Source organism: Carassius carassius, chromosome 37 (assembly GCF_963082965.1).
Source record: "Carassius carassius chromosome 37, fCarCar2.1, whole genome shotgun sequence".
In the NCBI taxonomy this organism is placed as follows: domain Eukaryota; kingdom Metazoa; phylum Chordata; class Actinopteri; order Cypriniformes; family Cyprinidae; genus Carassius; species Carassius carassius.
Genome location: NC_081791.1, coordinates 24,856,040 through 24,873,037, shown reverse-complemented (window position 1 = coordinate 24,873,037; position 16,998 = coordinate 24,856,040). Strand labels below are relative to the sequence as shown.

The following is a 16,998-nucleotide window of genomic DNA, read 5'->3' as shown; positions in this document are numbered from 1 at the left end:
GTATAGAAACAGACTCTCAGATCTGAACATGATCATTCTGATGTAACTGAATTCAGCTGGTTTGTCCCTCAGGAGTCGTATTTTTTCACTGTGAAACTGATCTACACTGTTGGTTACGGAGCATCACTGCTGTCGCTCTCTGTTGCCGTGGTAATACTGCTGCTCTTCAGGTACTGCACTTTACAGTGCATTCTTACCATAGATACAAACTCTTCACCTTTAGTTGACAACTCGCTTATTCAAGATCAAAATAGGTCACCTATAAGATTTGCTTAGATCCATTGAGAAAGTGTTTTATTTGGTGGGGGTCCTACTAGGGTACTTGTGATCTTACACGGGTAAATAAAGAACTGAGGCCGGCTGCAGACTGGTTATAACTTATTATATTCAGTTATGAAAATGTAGACTGGTCTTATTTGTATTGGAAATGACTCTAACCACTTGGCTACTGCTAGTAAATTTTCTATATTATTTTCTTTACTCTTACTAAAATATATTGGTCTAATCAGCCGATATTGTCTTAAATAGCCTGCATGCACTCCAGCTTTTATAACATGTGATTCTGACCAGATATATTCAATCTTGGTTTTTGTAAAGTATTTCAACCAGATGTTATTTTTTGTGTGTGTGTAAAAAATTACAGTTTTGGACATATAAGTTAATAAAATATTTTTAAAAATACCTTAAAGGAACTATAATTCAGCTTGTACTGTATATATTTAACAAAACATCCATGTGGAGCATGCCCCCAGTTCTCACCTTTTTTCCCATCTTTTTTCCCATCTCTTCTTACTGATGGACTATAAAAAAACAAAAATAAATCCCACACGCATTGCTGATATAACCCAAGTTATTATAAATAATTGCTTTAATATAGTTAGACTTATGTGAGTATCCTTTAGCATGTCTAGCTACTTTTCTTTTTACACAAACTTGTCATCATTACCTCTTTAAATAAGCTCGTAGCTTGGAAACTATTTTGAAAGTAGTTACTGCAGCACTGGACAAAGTCTTAACTGTTGTTTGTATTCTGTAGGCGATTACACTGCGCTCGAAACTACATCCACATGCAGCTGTTTTTCACCTTCATCCTGAAATCGGTGGCTGTGTTTGTCAAAGATGCTATGCTGTTCTCCAGTGACGATACGGATCACTGCACACTCTCCACAGTGAGTCTCTGGTCTAACAGCCTTTAAACGTGGTTTCCTGTGAAAAGAACAGAACACACGCTGCTTGTGACCTCAGATCTGGGACAGTATTGTTTTTATACTCTTAACTGTATTTATATTTGACGTTTCTCCTGACTCCATTCACCATCTTACTTGATTTTTGTCAGTAGTCACAATGCATTCTGGGATTGGCTTCTTCAGGAATGATAAATGCGATGCTGTGCATCTAAACCAGGCACAATGTGACAACAACAAAATCACAGCCAGTCAGAAGACTATGCTTAAGGAGAGAGAAAAAAACTGAATTTAAATTATTAACTGAATTTAAATATCTTTGAAAGCTTTTCAAAAGTTTGGGGTCTGTAAAGTTAATGAAGAAAATATTACAAAAAATACTAAATTACCAAAGATGTATTTATTTGATTAAAAATACAATAAAAACATTAATAATACGAAATGTTAAAAAAAAAGTGATGCAAAGCTGAATTTTCAGCATCAATAATCTAGTCTTCAGTGTCACATGATCCTTCAGAAATCATTCTAATATGATGATTTGATGCTCAAGAAACATTTCTGGTTATTATTAATGTTGAAAACAGTAAACTGCTTCACATTTCTCAGGATTCTTTAACGACTACTAAGTTTAAAAGAACAGCTTCATTTAAAACAAATCTTTTGTAAGATTATAAATAACTTTGCTGACACTATCAATTTAATGAATTCTTTATTAAATCTAAATTCTTTATTAATATATATATATATATATATATATATATATATATATATATACTTTATATATGTGTGTATGTCCTTGTGGGAAAAAAAGCATGCATTACTTTCTTAAAAAAATAATACTGACCCTGGATTAGAGGTTAAACACCTCTGAAAAATTCAGAAAAAACACACACTAAAAAAAGAACATTTTCTGACCCTAGTTTCAAGGAAAGGAAAGCTGCATTCATTTTTAAATAGTAATTTTCACCTTCCTTAATTTCCTGCTGAGTTTCTACTTTCTTCATCCGCTCTCTAGTCTCTCTTTTGCCGTCATGCCCTGTTTATCATTCTCAGCATCTCTCTCTCTTTCTCTCTCTCTCTCTCTCCGCAGGCAGCCTGTAAGGCGTCGGTGGTGTTTTGTCATTATTGCGTCATGACTAATTTCTTCTGGTTGCTGGTTGAAGCCGTGTATCTGAACTCTCTGCTGGTCTCAGACTTCCCGCGCAGCCGCCGCTGTCTCTGGAGTTTCGCTCTGCTGGGCTGGGGTGAGACGCTCATATCTCTGTCCCTAGAGCCATCCGCCCCGTCCTCTCTCACACTCTTTCCTCTGGCCATCACAGATGAGGTTTATCTTAATAGCTTAGACTATGTGAGTTACTGAATGAACAAAAACTGAAATTTAGTTTGCAGTCCTGACATAATTTCTTTGACTAAAGGTTCATTCACAAAAACACAGAGAACAATAACTAAATTCATTTAACAGCAGCTAATTAATCAAATTAGAAACACCTGGTCACTCTGTGTAAAGCAACTCAAAGAGAGAGGTAAAGAAAAAAAAAAAATGGAAGGAAATTCAAATTGCATCTCTTACACAAGTCATAAGTGTGAAACTATCATTATAAATTAGGCTTAAGTGTAGGAAATTACAGATGTGGTAATTGCAATCATTGTGATAATATGGTTAAGACTGGTGTGTTTAGAGATGTAACCTCTGGTTCTGAATTTAAAATAAGATCATTTATTAATTGTAATACCTCATTCGTGGTGTATAAGTTGGAGTGTCCATGTGGTTGTTTTTATATAGGGATGACTACAAGAAAATTAAAGACCAGATTAGCAGAGCATAAAAATGTGATTAGAGTTTGCAACCCATTATACCCTATGGCCCTACACTATAGAGATGCGAATCATGGTAATCCAAGTACATTAAAAATTACTGGCATTGAACATATCCCGAAATCAATCAGGGGAGGAGATAGGACTTATAGGTTGTTACAAAGAGAGTCTTTCTGGATTTATACATTGAAAGCAATTACATTTCCAGGCTTAAACAGAGAGTTAGACTTTGTACCATTTCTGAAATGAAATTTATTTTCTTTCTTTTTTTTTTTTTTTTTTTTTTTGTCTCTCATGCATTATATTTATGATGATAGTTTCACACTTTGACTTTTGTGTAAGAGATGCAATTAGAATTTCCTTCCTTTTTTTTTGTCTCATGCATTATATTTATGCTGATAATTTCATGATTTATTACTTTTGTGTGAGATGTTTTGATATTATTAATATTATTTTTTTATTTTATTTTATTTTTTTCTCTCTCTCATGCATTATATTTATAATGATAGTTTCACTCTTATGACTTTTGTGTAAGAGATGCAATTTGAATTTTTTCTTTTCTTTTTTTTTTTTTACCTCTCTCTTTGAGTTGCTTTACACAGATTGACCAGGTGTTTCTAATTTGATTAATTAGCTGCTGTTAAATGAACTGAGACATTGTTTGTAATACACACCCTGATGAAGGCATGTAGCCGCAACGCGTAGGTGTACCTCTCACCAATTTTTAAAAAAAAGCAAGCCAAGAATGTAATAAAGGCTTTTTAATTTTTTCACTGAGATATTCGAGTGCCTTGGAGTTCTTGTCTTCAGAGATTTATTATCCCACAACCAAAGAGCACCGAGACTTTATACCCCATGCAGCACTTTTGTTTTTGCATTACTTTGAACAATAACTAAATGGTCCAGCTCTTTTAAAGCATGATGGATTCTGATTGCCTGTGAATTTTGTTATTGTTCATCTGTGGGAAAGAAAATATAAATATTTCTAAAGTGATTCCAATTATACTGTTTTCTGTGTTAATATTGTTATAGTTGTGGTTGAGCAAAGACTAAATTAAATAGCTGAAATAATGACAAACACATCCCATCTGCCATTTGTCAGATTAATAGTCCTGCCCCAACCTCACGCTGTTGGCTATATGAACGTTGTTGTGTCAATGTTTATAATGGTTGTGGCAGAAGCTAAAAATAAATTATTATTATTAAATTATTATTTGTATCACTTCTAGCCTTAACCAGAGTCGTGCAATTTTTTTATTTTTTTTTTATTAATACTTTCATTCACCAAGGATGCATAATATTGATCAAAAGTGACAGTAAAGACACTTATAATGTAAATATTTTTTTAGAAAAAAATGCTCATGTTCATTTATCAAAGAATCCTGCAAAAGTTATGGTTTCCACCAAAATATGACGCACCATATCTGTTTGCAACATTGATAGTAAGAAATATTTTTTGAGTACCAAATCAGAATATTAGAACGATTTCTGATCATGTGACACTGAAGACTGGTGTAATGATGCTAAAAATTTAGATTTGCATCACAGAAATAAATTCCATTTTAAAATATATTAAAACCTGATAAAAGCTATTTAAATTGCAATAATATTTCACATTATTACTATTTCACTGTATTTTTGATCTCATAAATGCAGGCTTGGATGGCATAAAATACTTGTTTCCAAAAAATGTAAAGATCTTACCAACTCTAGCATATGTATTTAAAGAAGAATACATGTGCTTTGTGACACGTCGCAGTCCATCTAGGGTTTTATTTTTGCAGTAATGTCCATTTTATTACCGACAACATTATGATGCTTATTTCTGAAACCTGTTATTTTTCTCATGTTAGCAGCTATTACAGTCTCACTGACTCCAATCAGTGAAGTACAGCATGATCCTTTTGTTGTTCTGTTACTCAATTTCCATTTATATTCTCTCTCTCTCTTTTTCCTGCTGTCTGTTACCCTGGGAGGGCTGAGGAGTGTCAGAAGAACTCTTGTGATTGGCATCTCTATCATTTCTGATTTGAGCAGACAATTGAAAGAACAAACAGTTCAAATCACATTGTCAATGCAGTTCTCAACATAGATGTGCAAATCACTTCTCGTTCTTATACATGTTTCTGTAAGCTGCTACCAGGAGTCTGTGCAGGGAGATAAAGAGAGGTGAAACATGGGCTCTTTTGGGGTCATTGCATTCTTAATCATTTATGAAGGTTTGATTGTGCATGATGATAGTCCAGCCAGAATAGTATTGCAGCGTAGAAGAGTATTGCAGTCCAGCCTAGAAATAACAAGGTCCTGGACAAAAAGATGTGCAGCATGCTCCGTCTGAAAGGGCCTGATCTTTCTGATGTTGTACAATGCAAACCTGCAAGATTGAGTAGTTTTTTTGCAATGTGGTCTTTGGAAGTCAGCTGGCCATCAACGATTACACCAAGATTTCTGGCCAAACTTGATGGGTTAGAGCTGTAGGTGATGTTCTTTCCTCCATGCCAAGATGTCCAACAGGCAGCCAGAGATCCGTGCAGCTACCGTTGGGTCTTTTGATTGAAATGAGAGATAGAGCTTGTGTGTCATCAGCATAGCAATGGTAGGAGAAGCCATGTAGCTGTATGATTGGACCCAGTGATATAGTGTATATGGAGAAGAGAAGGGGTCCAATAACCGATCCCTGAGGAACTCCAGTGAGCAGTTGATGTGCTTTGGAAACCTCCCCTCCTCGTGTATATATACAGTACAGACCAAAAGTTTGGACACACCTTCTCATTCAAAGAGTTTTCTTTATTTTCATGACTATGAAAATTGTAGAGTCACACTGAAGGCATCAAGGGCTGTTTGACCAAGAAGGAGAGTGATGGGGTGCTGCGCCAGATGACCTGGCCTCCACAGTCACCGGACCTGAACCCAATCGAGATGGTTTAGGGGTGAGCTGGACTGCAGACAGAAGGCAAAAGGGCCAACAAGTGCTAAGCATCTCTCGGGGAACTCCTTCAAGACTGTTGGAAGACCATTTCAGGTGACTACCTCTTGAAGCTCATCAAGAGAATGCCAAGAGTGTGCAAAGCAGTAATCGAAGCAAAAGGTGGCTACTTTGAAGAACCTACAATATGACATATTTTCAGTTGTTTCAAACTTTTTTGTTATGTATATAATTCCATATATAATTCCACATGTGTTAATTCATAGTTTTGATGCCTTCAGTGTGAATCTACAATTTTCATAGTCATGAAAATAAAGAAAACTCTTTGAATGAGAAGGTGTGTCCAAACTTTTGGTCTGTACTGTATATATAAAGTGCTTGAAACTGGAAATAAGTTCAATACTTAATAAATGCTCTCTAAATGCTATCTAATTTCCATGAAAATGTAAACTTATTTTCATAATTAAATTATTCATTTTAGATTTCGTCAACTTTTGGTAATTTAACAACAAGGCACTTCATATTTCATACAGCGTAGCTCTGATTCTTTTAATGTGCTTCTGTCTGGATATCACTCAATAAAGTCTGTAAACTGCTTCAGATTCTACAGTACATTTAGTGTCATTATCATGATCATCATTGATAATAAAAGCTTCTAGGTTTATTATCCCTGCTCATTTTTAACAGAGTTGCATTGAACACTCTCTGTAAGATTCCATTTCACTAAAAACATAATCTTTTTGTTCTCTCTTGTCTTTTTGTTCCCAGGCTTTCCACTGGTTTGCATTGTCTTCTGGATCTGCTCCAGACTGTATTTTGAGGACACAGAGTAAGTGCGTATTTCCCTACCTTAGTTAGTGGTGCTCGGTAATACTAGGGTTAGGGATTTAAACAAGCCCCTAAAGCCAAGTGCACAGCACAGAAATAAGTCTCATCGCCTTTAATGTTTTCTGCCAGCTGCTACAGTAGTCTGCTATAAGAAATCCCAAACTGATACCCGTGCAACACTCTTCTAGAATGAAAGACAGCACTATGATAAAGCAATGACTTTTGTCATTTGCTGCTTTATTGTAAATTATTGGTTAGGACATTGAGGGTGTCTATCTACAAACCAGAATATCACAAGACTTGGGTTTGTAAGCAGTGACCCAGAACACCCCAGCAACCACATAGAAACACAGTAATTCCAATAATAGGACCGGAAATTAGACTTTTAATGTATTGTGAGAGCAGAGAAGGTGCAGATTTTAATCAGCTCTGTTTTATCCAGTCCTTTGGTTTTTTTCCAGGTGCTGGGACATAAATGAAGACTCTCCTTATTGGTGGATCATCAAGGGTCCCATTGTAGTTTCCATAGGGGTGAGATAAAGCACGAAGACATGTATAAATGGGTTTGGCTCATACACGCTTATTTTCCTGTTTTCCTGCCCAACCAGATGAACTTCCTTCTCTTCATGAACATTATCAGGATTCTGGTGCAGAAACTGAACCCTCGCTTGATCCAATTCAACAATTCAGCTCAGTACAGGTACAGAAAACAAGACAACACCACAAACCCATGATTAGGGGCTATCAGAAACGGGACAGGAACTGCATGTGCCCTAGTTACGTGGCGACGAGTGGTTGCTTTCAGTTCATTCTCTGTGGGGATTGTGGGATTGACAGTGTAGGTCAAGTAGTAAAAACTTTACAATAAGCCTGACAAATTACTGGATTCAATACATCAACTTTGGTAAATGCATTAGGTGTTATAATAATTCATAATCCATAATTCATTAACTGATGTTATCATATCAGTGTTATTTGCATATTTATTTACAATATAGTATTTATTAATTATTTACATTTGAATTCAAAGTAAAGATCATGTTCCATGAAAATATTTTGTAAATTTCCTACCAGTAAATATATCAAAACTTAACTTTTGCTTAGTAATATGCATTGATAAGAATTCATTTGGACAACTTTAAAGGCAATTTTCTCAGTATTTGGATTTTTTTTTTTTTGCACCCTCAGATTCCAGATTTTCAAAAAGTTGTATCTCAGCCAAATATTGTCCAATCCTAATAATTCCAGGGAAGTCGTGGCCTAATGGTTAGAGAGTCGGACTCCCAATCGAAAGGTTGTGAGTTCGAGTCCCGGGCCGGCAGGAATTGTGGGTGGGGGGAGTGCATGTACAGTTCTCTCTCCACCTTCAATACCACGACTTAGGTGCCCTTGAGCAAGGCATCGAACCCCCAACTGCTCCCCGGGCACCGCAGCATAAATGGCTGCCCACTGCTCCGGGTGTGTGTGTGTGTGTTCACTGCTCTGTGTGGGTGCACTTCGGATGGGTTAAATGCAGAGCACAAATTCTGAGTATGGGTCACCATACTTGGCTGAATGTCACGTCACTTCACTTTAAACCATACATCAATGGAAAGACTTATACTTAAGACTGGTTTTATAGTCCAGGGTCACATATTTATTTAGATTTTTTTTTCAGATGTCAAATTTAATTTAATGTGGGAATGAAATTCACAGATAAGCACTACAGATGTAAAGCTGAAGCAAACCTTGCATGCTGAAAGGAAATAGAATTGAGTTCCCAGAACGCTCTTGAAGGAGATGGTAGAGGACTTGAGACATCATTGTCACTGTGATGCTCCTTGGATAATGTTTAGCCACGGAAGTGTGATTTTCTTAAGCCGAATTCAGACTGCACAATTTTAGCCCAGTTTTTGGCTCGCCAGCAGGATTTGAGAAATCACAGACAAATGCCTGAAATCACAGGCAAATCTGTGCTCATTCACGTGATTGACAATCACGCAGTGTGAATAAACAAAGACGTGAACTGAGAGAATCGCTGACGAGTCGCAGATGCCCATGAGTTATTTGACATGCTAAATATCTGGACCTGTCGGCGATTCAAAATCATGCTGTGTGAAAAGTGTTCTGACTGAAAACTACATCGGCAATTACCGACAGCCAATGAGAGAGCAAGATACAGAGCAGCGGTGAGTTCGAGGAGGAGTTATAGACGCTTTTCTTTTTCTTGTTTTCGCTGCAAATCAGCTCACAGGCAATTCGTATTACAAGCTTCTTGCGGTCTACCATTTTTAATAATAATCCCAGTCTCACATGAGAACTCCGGTCTTGCATGCATGATATTGAGTTGTTTCCTTGTCACATCTCACGTGTGTTTGGTTGTGAAACATAGTTTGCGTGCCAGACAGAGTTGTCGGTGATTCTTCCTATTGTTCTTCCTCAGCTTTAGGTGCTGTGCACTCGTTCTTTCATCTCTACTGTACTGTACTTCCCCCGTAGAGCCCACCAGATACTGTAACAGCACTGCTGATTATGACAACACTACCACAGGAAATAAGATTGCTTTGCTATTTTAGGAATTTTTACAACACAGTTACTTTGAATTATCATAGTGTTACTAATATTTTTTTATTTGCTTTCTTATACAATGTACTGTATATACACTTGCAACCAAAAGTTTGGAATAATAAAAAGTAATTTTAATTTAAAAAAAAAAGTATTTTATTATCACCAATGCTGAATTTTATTTAATCAGAAATACAGTAAAAACAGTAATATTGTGAAAAATTACCATTTAAAATAACTTTTCTCAATTTGATATTTTTTTTAATATAGTAAATGTAATTTATTCCTATGAAGGCAAAGCTGAATTCTAATAAGCTAAATTGTGGCTCAGTTATTATTGGTGCACAATTTTTTATGATGGTTCTTATGTTGTTCTTAACAGTTTTCTTTATTTTTATTTTTTATTCAAACTTTATTTATGAATATTATATGAATGTAATAATACAACCCACAAATTAACTCCAATATTTAGTTGGAGCCTATCAATACCATGGTATTATGGAGAAAGGCTGCATGCTTCAAAAAAGGACCATGGCATTACCATGATGTGTGGATATGGTATCATGGCAATTCATAGTATTCTTTAAAGTACCTTGTAGTTTTCTGTAAATACCTTGATATAGGTAATAATTTGGGATTGTATACGACTGGATGAAATGGTAAAACTATGGTACTTATATACCATGGTACTGACATTTACATAGTATGCCAGGGTACTTCCAAGAACAACATGGTACATGTCCAAAATATTCTTTTTTTGGTAGTAGTTTTTTTGTTGTTGTTAGTATTAACAATAAAATTATTACATGTCAAAACCATAGTACATAGTATTTAATCAAAATAAACAGTTCTTCTGCCTTTTTCTATAATCAAACTGTAGGCTGTTGCAAAGCAACATAATCAAATTTCAATACTGTTTTATATCCATGTGTCAGAGGATGATTTCCAGTACATTTCTGCGTGGCACAGTTCATGTTTAAGAGCACTGAATGACCGTACGCAATATTCGGAGAGAGATTTGTGTATGTGTTTGGTTATGTGTCCCATTTATTTTGCTATCATGAAAAGACTCTTCGTTTTTGCCTAAAATGAGTGTTTGCTGTTATGTTTATATTCATACTCATACATATGCAGATTTCACACAGGCCTGTGAATGACAGCTACGCTCTCTAGGATCTGTGTTATTAAGAGTTTCTGTCAGATTATTTGATGGTTTTGCATTAAAACTGTGTGCAGTGGTGCTAATACAGTAAAACACGGTGAGTTCATTGATCCGTGAGTGATTTGAATTCTGAATTTTAATACAGTAAGGGACCTCAAAAATTAATATTTAAAAGAATAGCTCACCTTATATGAAAACAAAAAGGTTTTGCCATTAAATATCAGTGAATAAACTTTCAATTTCACACAAAGTTGACTTCAGAAGACTTGGAATATAGTGTACAAGTTATATAGACTATACTTTTATGCTACAGTTCTTCATACAGATTTGTTTTATGAAAAAATCAACTAAATCTCTCTTTTGCATTCCATGAAGAATTAGCAGAGCAATTATAATAACCACTGCACATATGTTGACATTCATGCATATTCACTCTTTTCTAGCTCACATATAAAGAACAATACAAACACAATAAATGATATTACTGGAAGCTATGAATACAACGCTACTCAGTATTCACATCAGTGTGCATATACAGAGGACACTTCACCCTACAATGAAAATTGTCATTGTTTTATTACCACCAATATGCTGTTAATTGTCTTTTTCCACAGAAGAATGAATTGCTTGACACGTCTCATACTGCATTTTTCCAGCGTTAATGGAAAAACGATATGGTCTCTTGTAAATATGAATGTGCATGATTTCACACAAAGCTACCTATAAAATCAAGCCTACAAGTCAAATAGACTACTTTAATAATTCTTTTATAATGCTTTCGGCTCCTTTTTGGAGCATTCACAGCGTCTGTCCCAATTCATTTTCTTTGTACATGAAAAAAACAAACAAACACCATGCAGGTTAGGAATGACAGGTAAATAGTAAAAATCAACAGTATTTAGCTTTTTCATGAACTATTCCTTTACGGTGTTGTCTGAAGTCATGCCTTATCATGTTCTTACTCGTTTGAATCCAGGAAGTCCACTCACCAGAATCTCTCAGCACTAATCTGCCCAATAACACTCTTACCCTTCCTCCTCTTCATCCTTTATCTCTCCTCCCCTCAGGCGACTGACCAAGTCCACCCTCCTCCTCATCCCTCTCTTCGGCACTCATTACATGGTCTTCAACTTCCTTCCAGACCAGTTCAACGTGAGCCTGCGGCTTTGCATCGAGCTGTGTCTGGGCTCCTTCCAGGTTATCAGCACAACACAGCTTAAACACAAACAGAGCATGAATACACTTATTAAGGCTGGACTTAAACTACACATCTTTTGCCCAGATAGATGTGTTGATGCTAGTTGGCAAAAACCAGAACCAGTCTGCAGATTTTCGTGTGTGATTCACAAACAAATGACTCTTTCTGATTGGCTCTTGTTAGTGAATCAGAATCATGCAGCACATACTGTATAGTCCAATTCATGAACTAATTGAAATTTTCAGTCTGTTCTTTATTGAATAAAAAACTTCCAGCACAACCAGTGTAGTCTAATTAACTAACAAATGAATCAAAAACATGAAAAGCAACCTGTGTAGTTCACAAATGAGTTAAGACTGAATTTAACCACTTCTTTTTATTTAATTAGAACACACAGCACAAACAGTCTAGTCTGATTCACACACAAATGACTCTTTTCAAATGGTTCTTTTTAGTGAACCACACACATACAGTACAGCTCAAACAGTGTAGTCCAATTAACTAACAAATGACTCTTTTAAAATGGTTCTTTTTAGTGAATCAGAAACATACAAAGCAACCTTTGTAGCCTGGTTCATGAATAAATGATTCATTCAAACCAGTTTTTTATTCAATCAAAAACATGCAGCACAAAAAGTATAGTCTGATTTACGCACAAATTACTATTTAGTCAGTCATAAACATACAAAGCAACCAGCGTAGTCCGATTCACAAATAAATGACTATTTTACAACTATTCTTTTAGTCAATCAAAAACACCTAGCTAGAGCCGATGTTGTCCTTAAAACACAGAATATGAAAGCTGGGTAGTTACCCTGAAACACCGTCCTCTCAAAGATGATTTTATTTTAAGTTCTTGAATTTGGCTAGCAGTTATGAAAATATATTTTAATGTGTTGCGCTGTAGCCCTTTCTATGTAAAAATCAGTCAAATCATATAACTTGAATTTCGTACAGTCTTGCTCGAGACCAAAGAACTAGCTGAAAGCATGCCGATCCGATTCTTTTAGTCAATCAAAAACATACAAAGCAACCAGCATAGTCTGATTTACAAACGAGTCTTTTAAACCAGTTTTTTTTATTGAATCAAAAAGCACAACTGTAGCACAAACTGTATAGTCTGAAGCACAAACAAATGACTCTGTTAAACCAGTTCTTTTCATTGACCTCATTCTCACCTTTGATCTCTTGAGATAGGAGATGGACATGGGGGCTTTAGAGATATTACTTAGTTAGATGGAATACTAATTGAGTTTCCTGAAGAGCCGACGACTAATTTTAAAAATGAATTCCATGCAGGTGATGTGTTTTTTTTTTTTTTTTTTACTTTTTTGAGAAGGCTAACATTGAACTGTGTCATTTATCTTGACATGTCATCTCACCCTTAATGTGCAAAATGACTGGCACCTCAAGTTTTCAGATTGCTATTTGCTGTTTACAGGCTACGGGGGTCCTAGTGACAGGTTCGATATCTATATATACTATATATAACCTGTAGAAATTTGAAGAGTAGTTCTATGGATACCATCTTTAAACTCAACAATAATGTGCTAAATTATTCATTTGCTTGTTTATCAGACTGCACTGGTTGTTTGGTCTGTTTTTGATCATCTATAATAACATTATTCTATTTAAAAGAGTAATTTCTTTGAGAATATGACTTCATTAGTTGTGCTGTATGTTTTTAATTCGCTAAAACAAGCAGTTTAGAAAAGTCGTTTGTTCATGAATTGGACTTCAGTTTCTGCGCCGTGTGTTTTTGATTTGATTGAACAACAACACAAATTTGACATTTAACACAAAAGCACAAACATTCTTCAGAATTGTTCCCTTTGAATTCTACAGAATGATTAACAGTATAAGATTTAATGAACGATTCCTATCATGTTTATATGACACCTGCAAAATGTGTAAGCTGTTGGATGTTAACTTATTAGTGTGGAATTATCCAATTCTTCAGAACGTCATACACTTAATCTCATGGATACTTCTGAAGGATTAGGATCTGATCCGGATGACTCGAGAAACATAGATACATGCATGGTTATGCATGAATGGTGTAACCAGTTTTAACAGCATAAAATAGTTTTGTCTCAAAACACTGAGATGAAAGGGAGAGGGAGAGAAATGGAGCTATAATATTTGTAGATATTTGATCTGAAGAACATTTTATTCAGTTTACAGAAAATAACTTTGTCTTCAATGATTTTCTTAAGGGCCTCATTGTGGCAGTTCTCTACTGTTTCCTGAACCAGGAGGTGAGTGATCATTGTGTGGCAGCTCTCACACACCAGAAAAATACAAAACAAACACCAAAATTCAAATAATGTGCTGAAAGCTAGATTCCAAAAGTGCAATGCCCTTATGCTTTCAACAAATGTAAAAATGCATGCAAGTCTCATATCTGGACTTAACCAGCTTGTTTAATGTTGATTCTGCAAGTCAGGTTTGTTTTTGAATGGAGATAATCAGAGTCCTCAGATGCCTAAACAAGATTTGTACTCAAAATCTGGCCTAATAAAATCCTTGACAAACATATTTGCTAGTCTTTGTTAATTTGATTAAGAAACAGACTGGGGAATTAACAAGAGGACTGCTTAAAGGCCAATACACAATTAAGGATGAATAATAATAATGCATTGTATTTCAGTCTTGCATTTAATGAAAATCATTTTTAACAGCCAATATATTAAAGGAACAGTTCACTCAAAAAATTTAATTTGATGAAAATGTACTCCACCTCAGGCCATTCAAGATGTAGATGAGTTTGTTCCTTCATCAGAACAGATTTAAAGAAATGGAGTATTACATCACTTTCTCGCCAATGGATCCTCTGCATTGAATGGGTGCCGTCAGAATGAGAGTCCAAACAGCTGATTAAAACATAGGAATAAAATGAAATGATAAAATATATGCACACATTTAAGATAACATATGTTAGATTTCGGTTTTGTTTTGATCAAAGTGTCTCCTGAGATTTTGTGTTTTTATATTATGCAGTACATGTGTTTGTCTGTTAGGTTCAGAAAGAAATACGCTTGCGTTGGATGCGATATCAAGAGGGGAGTTACATTGTCGTCCCTGTTGGAGCCAAAGGAAGTCAGATGGACACTCCATTCTAGAGTCATTAAAACTCACCGGTGCCTCTAATATACAGACCTCGACACCTCCAGAAAACACGAACATCTGAATCCAACAGTTTTATTAAATACAGATTGTATTGCTCAGTCGATATGACAACAAATGGCTTAAACAGACAAAATATATAGTATTTGGGCTGCAGTATATCTGTGCATTAACACACTTAACAGAGTTCATTAGAGAGCATGGTAAAAATGTGGAATTCATCAGAACAAAACTGCTGCTTTTGGGGGGATTCTTGGTGGGTTTAATCAAAGTATGTACATGTATAGAGAAAAGCCTATCAAAATATACTTCTGCTGCCCTTCAAATTAATTCATTATAATATTTATTACTTTAAGGGAAATGTTAAACTCTAAAATTGTACCCAATTAAAGGCAGTATGGCAGTTTTGTATGTGTATGTATTTAGCTGTACGTATGTACATGTTTACACTATTAACATTTGTAAGTTAAGTGAGTGAGATAGGCCTACAGGTAACCAGGCAAGTTATGTTTTATATGTTTAATTCTGTAGAATTTGTTAACTACAACTTCGATTGGCAAAAACAGTGGTTTGATATTTCCTTATCATTTCACAAGTTGTTTTGTGTTTTTAACTGTATTTATATTTTGCTGAAACACCTGTTATAGGCTGTTTCAATCAAAGTCAAGTTCCCTTAGTGTGACAACACGCCTGCAATTTGCTCATCGTATGTTCCTGTATCTTTTTCCCCCGCCATATACATGTTCAAAATCATATTTGTAGCAAAGACCCACTCTCAAAATGACTATTTTGAGCTAAAGGAGTGTAACAACTAGCCCTGGCTTCTCCTTTCTGCTGCTTGATTCTTTTATTGTTAATACTTAAAAATGACATTAGTATTAAAATGTTTCAGCTATCCACCTTAATTCGTGCATCCATTTGTAACTTGATGTGCGAGGCTTCCGGTGCCATTAGCTTTCAGTTATTTTAGCTCTACTAAAATATACGTTTTGCTACAAACAGGTGTTTGTTATGATATTATTTTAACTCATTATCATAATCATAAACACACTGGTTTGTTGCACAAATAGTCCTACCATTTACTGTTTGTTTGTTATACTTTTAGTATAACGGAAGTGTTGTACATTCAAAGAAAATTAGAGAAGAGATATTTAAATGCCAAATGTGTTTAGCAGTGGGATGTTTTCATATGTCCAAAGACTGCTGTTGTGTTGCTTTATATGTAGCCTTCTCTTCTAATTCTCACCAAATGTGCATTTATATTGCCTATAAACAGCTAGTAAAATCACTGTAAACTTTTTAATATACTGTATTATAGCCTACTGTATATTTTCTAGCTGTAATACATTATTTATTTGTTAATCTGTCTGTTTTCAGATGCTCTTTGAGTGGCTTTAAATGCATCAAATTGTCTGCATTACAGAGATGGAAATATTATCCAATTTTATGCTCTATCTGTGTTGGATTTGATCCTTTTTTAACTTTAATAGTGCAATTAAGGTCACTCGTGTGTGCTTGCTATTATGTTTGTATATGTGCGTAAGCAAGCTTGCCAAATGTGTACGTGTATCTATTTTTTAGCTCAAGTTTAGATTTTTCTGCTTTAATATGTACAATATAATTACTTAAAGGGGGGGGGGGGGGGGGGGGGGAAATTGTTTACATAAAATGTCTTTCTGCTGGATTTGTCTGTCACTAGTAAGCTAGACACTGACCCCTGCTGGTCAGTACATCACACTACTTACTCACCATCATTATTTTAATGAGATTTTAGTCATGTTTAAGGTTTTGAAAGTCTTGTTTTTTTTCTTTCTTCTATATTCCTTTTTGCTAACTATTATAAACAAACTGAGGTGCAGAAAAAATGGTCAATTTTATGGTTCAATAAATGTTGCCAAGTAATTTGGATCTAGCAGCACTTGGACGTCCAATTCATTTTAGCGAATTGATTCTTTCACCTAATCAGTTCAATGAATAGATTCACCGCGAGTCCTCACTTGTTTTACGATTTTTATTGTTAAAATGTATTTTGGATTAGTTTATAGCCCGCCCACGTGTGCTTTAAAACAAAACAACAGCAACAACAAAATAGATTATTATTAATTCTACAATATTGCTCCCCCTTCATGTTTTTTACGAAAATTTGTGAATCACTTTCCGAAACGGTTCGACTGAATCATTTTAAAGATTCGGTTAATAAACGATTCGTACGCGA

The 16,998-nt window shown here is 35.2% G+C and overlaps 1 protein-coding gene across 2 annotated transcripts in view; it reads left to right on the top strand.

Annotated features, from left to right (window-relative positions):
• The window catches only part of LOC132117784 (growth hormone-releasing hormone receptor-like), a 35,787-nt gene extending 20,678 nt beyond the window's left edge, over positions 1 to 15,109 (top strand). Inside the window, exons 5-13 of one of the 2 annotated variants that reach the window (XM_059527090.1) lie at positions 73 to 170; positions 1,037 to 1,169; positions 2,275 to 2,428; positions 6,694 to 6,754; positions 7,215 to 7,284; positions 7,362 to 7,453; positions 11,527 to 11,656; positions 13,874 to 13,915; positions 14,678 to 15,109. In XM_059527090.1, the coding sequence (XP_059383073.1) occupies positions 73 to 170; positions 1,037 to 1,169; positions 2,275 to 2,428; positions 6,694 to 6,754; positions 7,215 to 7,284; positions 7,362 to 7,453; positions 11,527 to 11,656; positions 13,874 to 13,915; positions 14,678 to 14,779 (882 nt within the window). In that variant the 3' untranslated portion in view covers positions 14,780 to 15,109. Of the gene's footprint in view, positions 1 to 72; positions 171 to 1,036; positions 1,170 to 2,274; positions 2,429 to 6,693; positions 6,755 to 7,214; positions 7,285 to 7,361; positions 7,454 to 11,526; positions 11,657 to 13,873; positions 13,916 to 14,402; positions 14,559 to 14,677 lie in introns of those variants that run through there. The other variant, XM_059527091.1, reaches the window with a different exon arrangement.
• Positions 15,110 to 16,998: the final 1,889 nt, after the last annotated feature.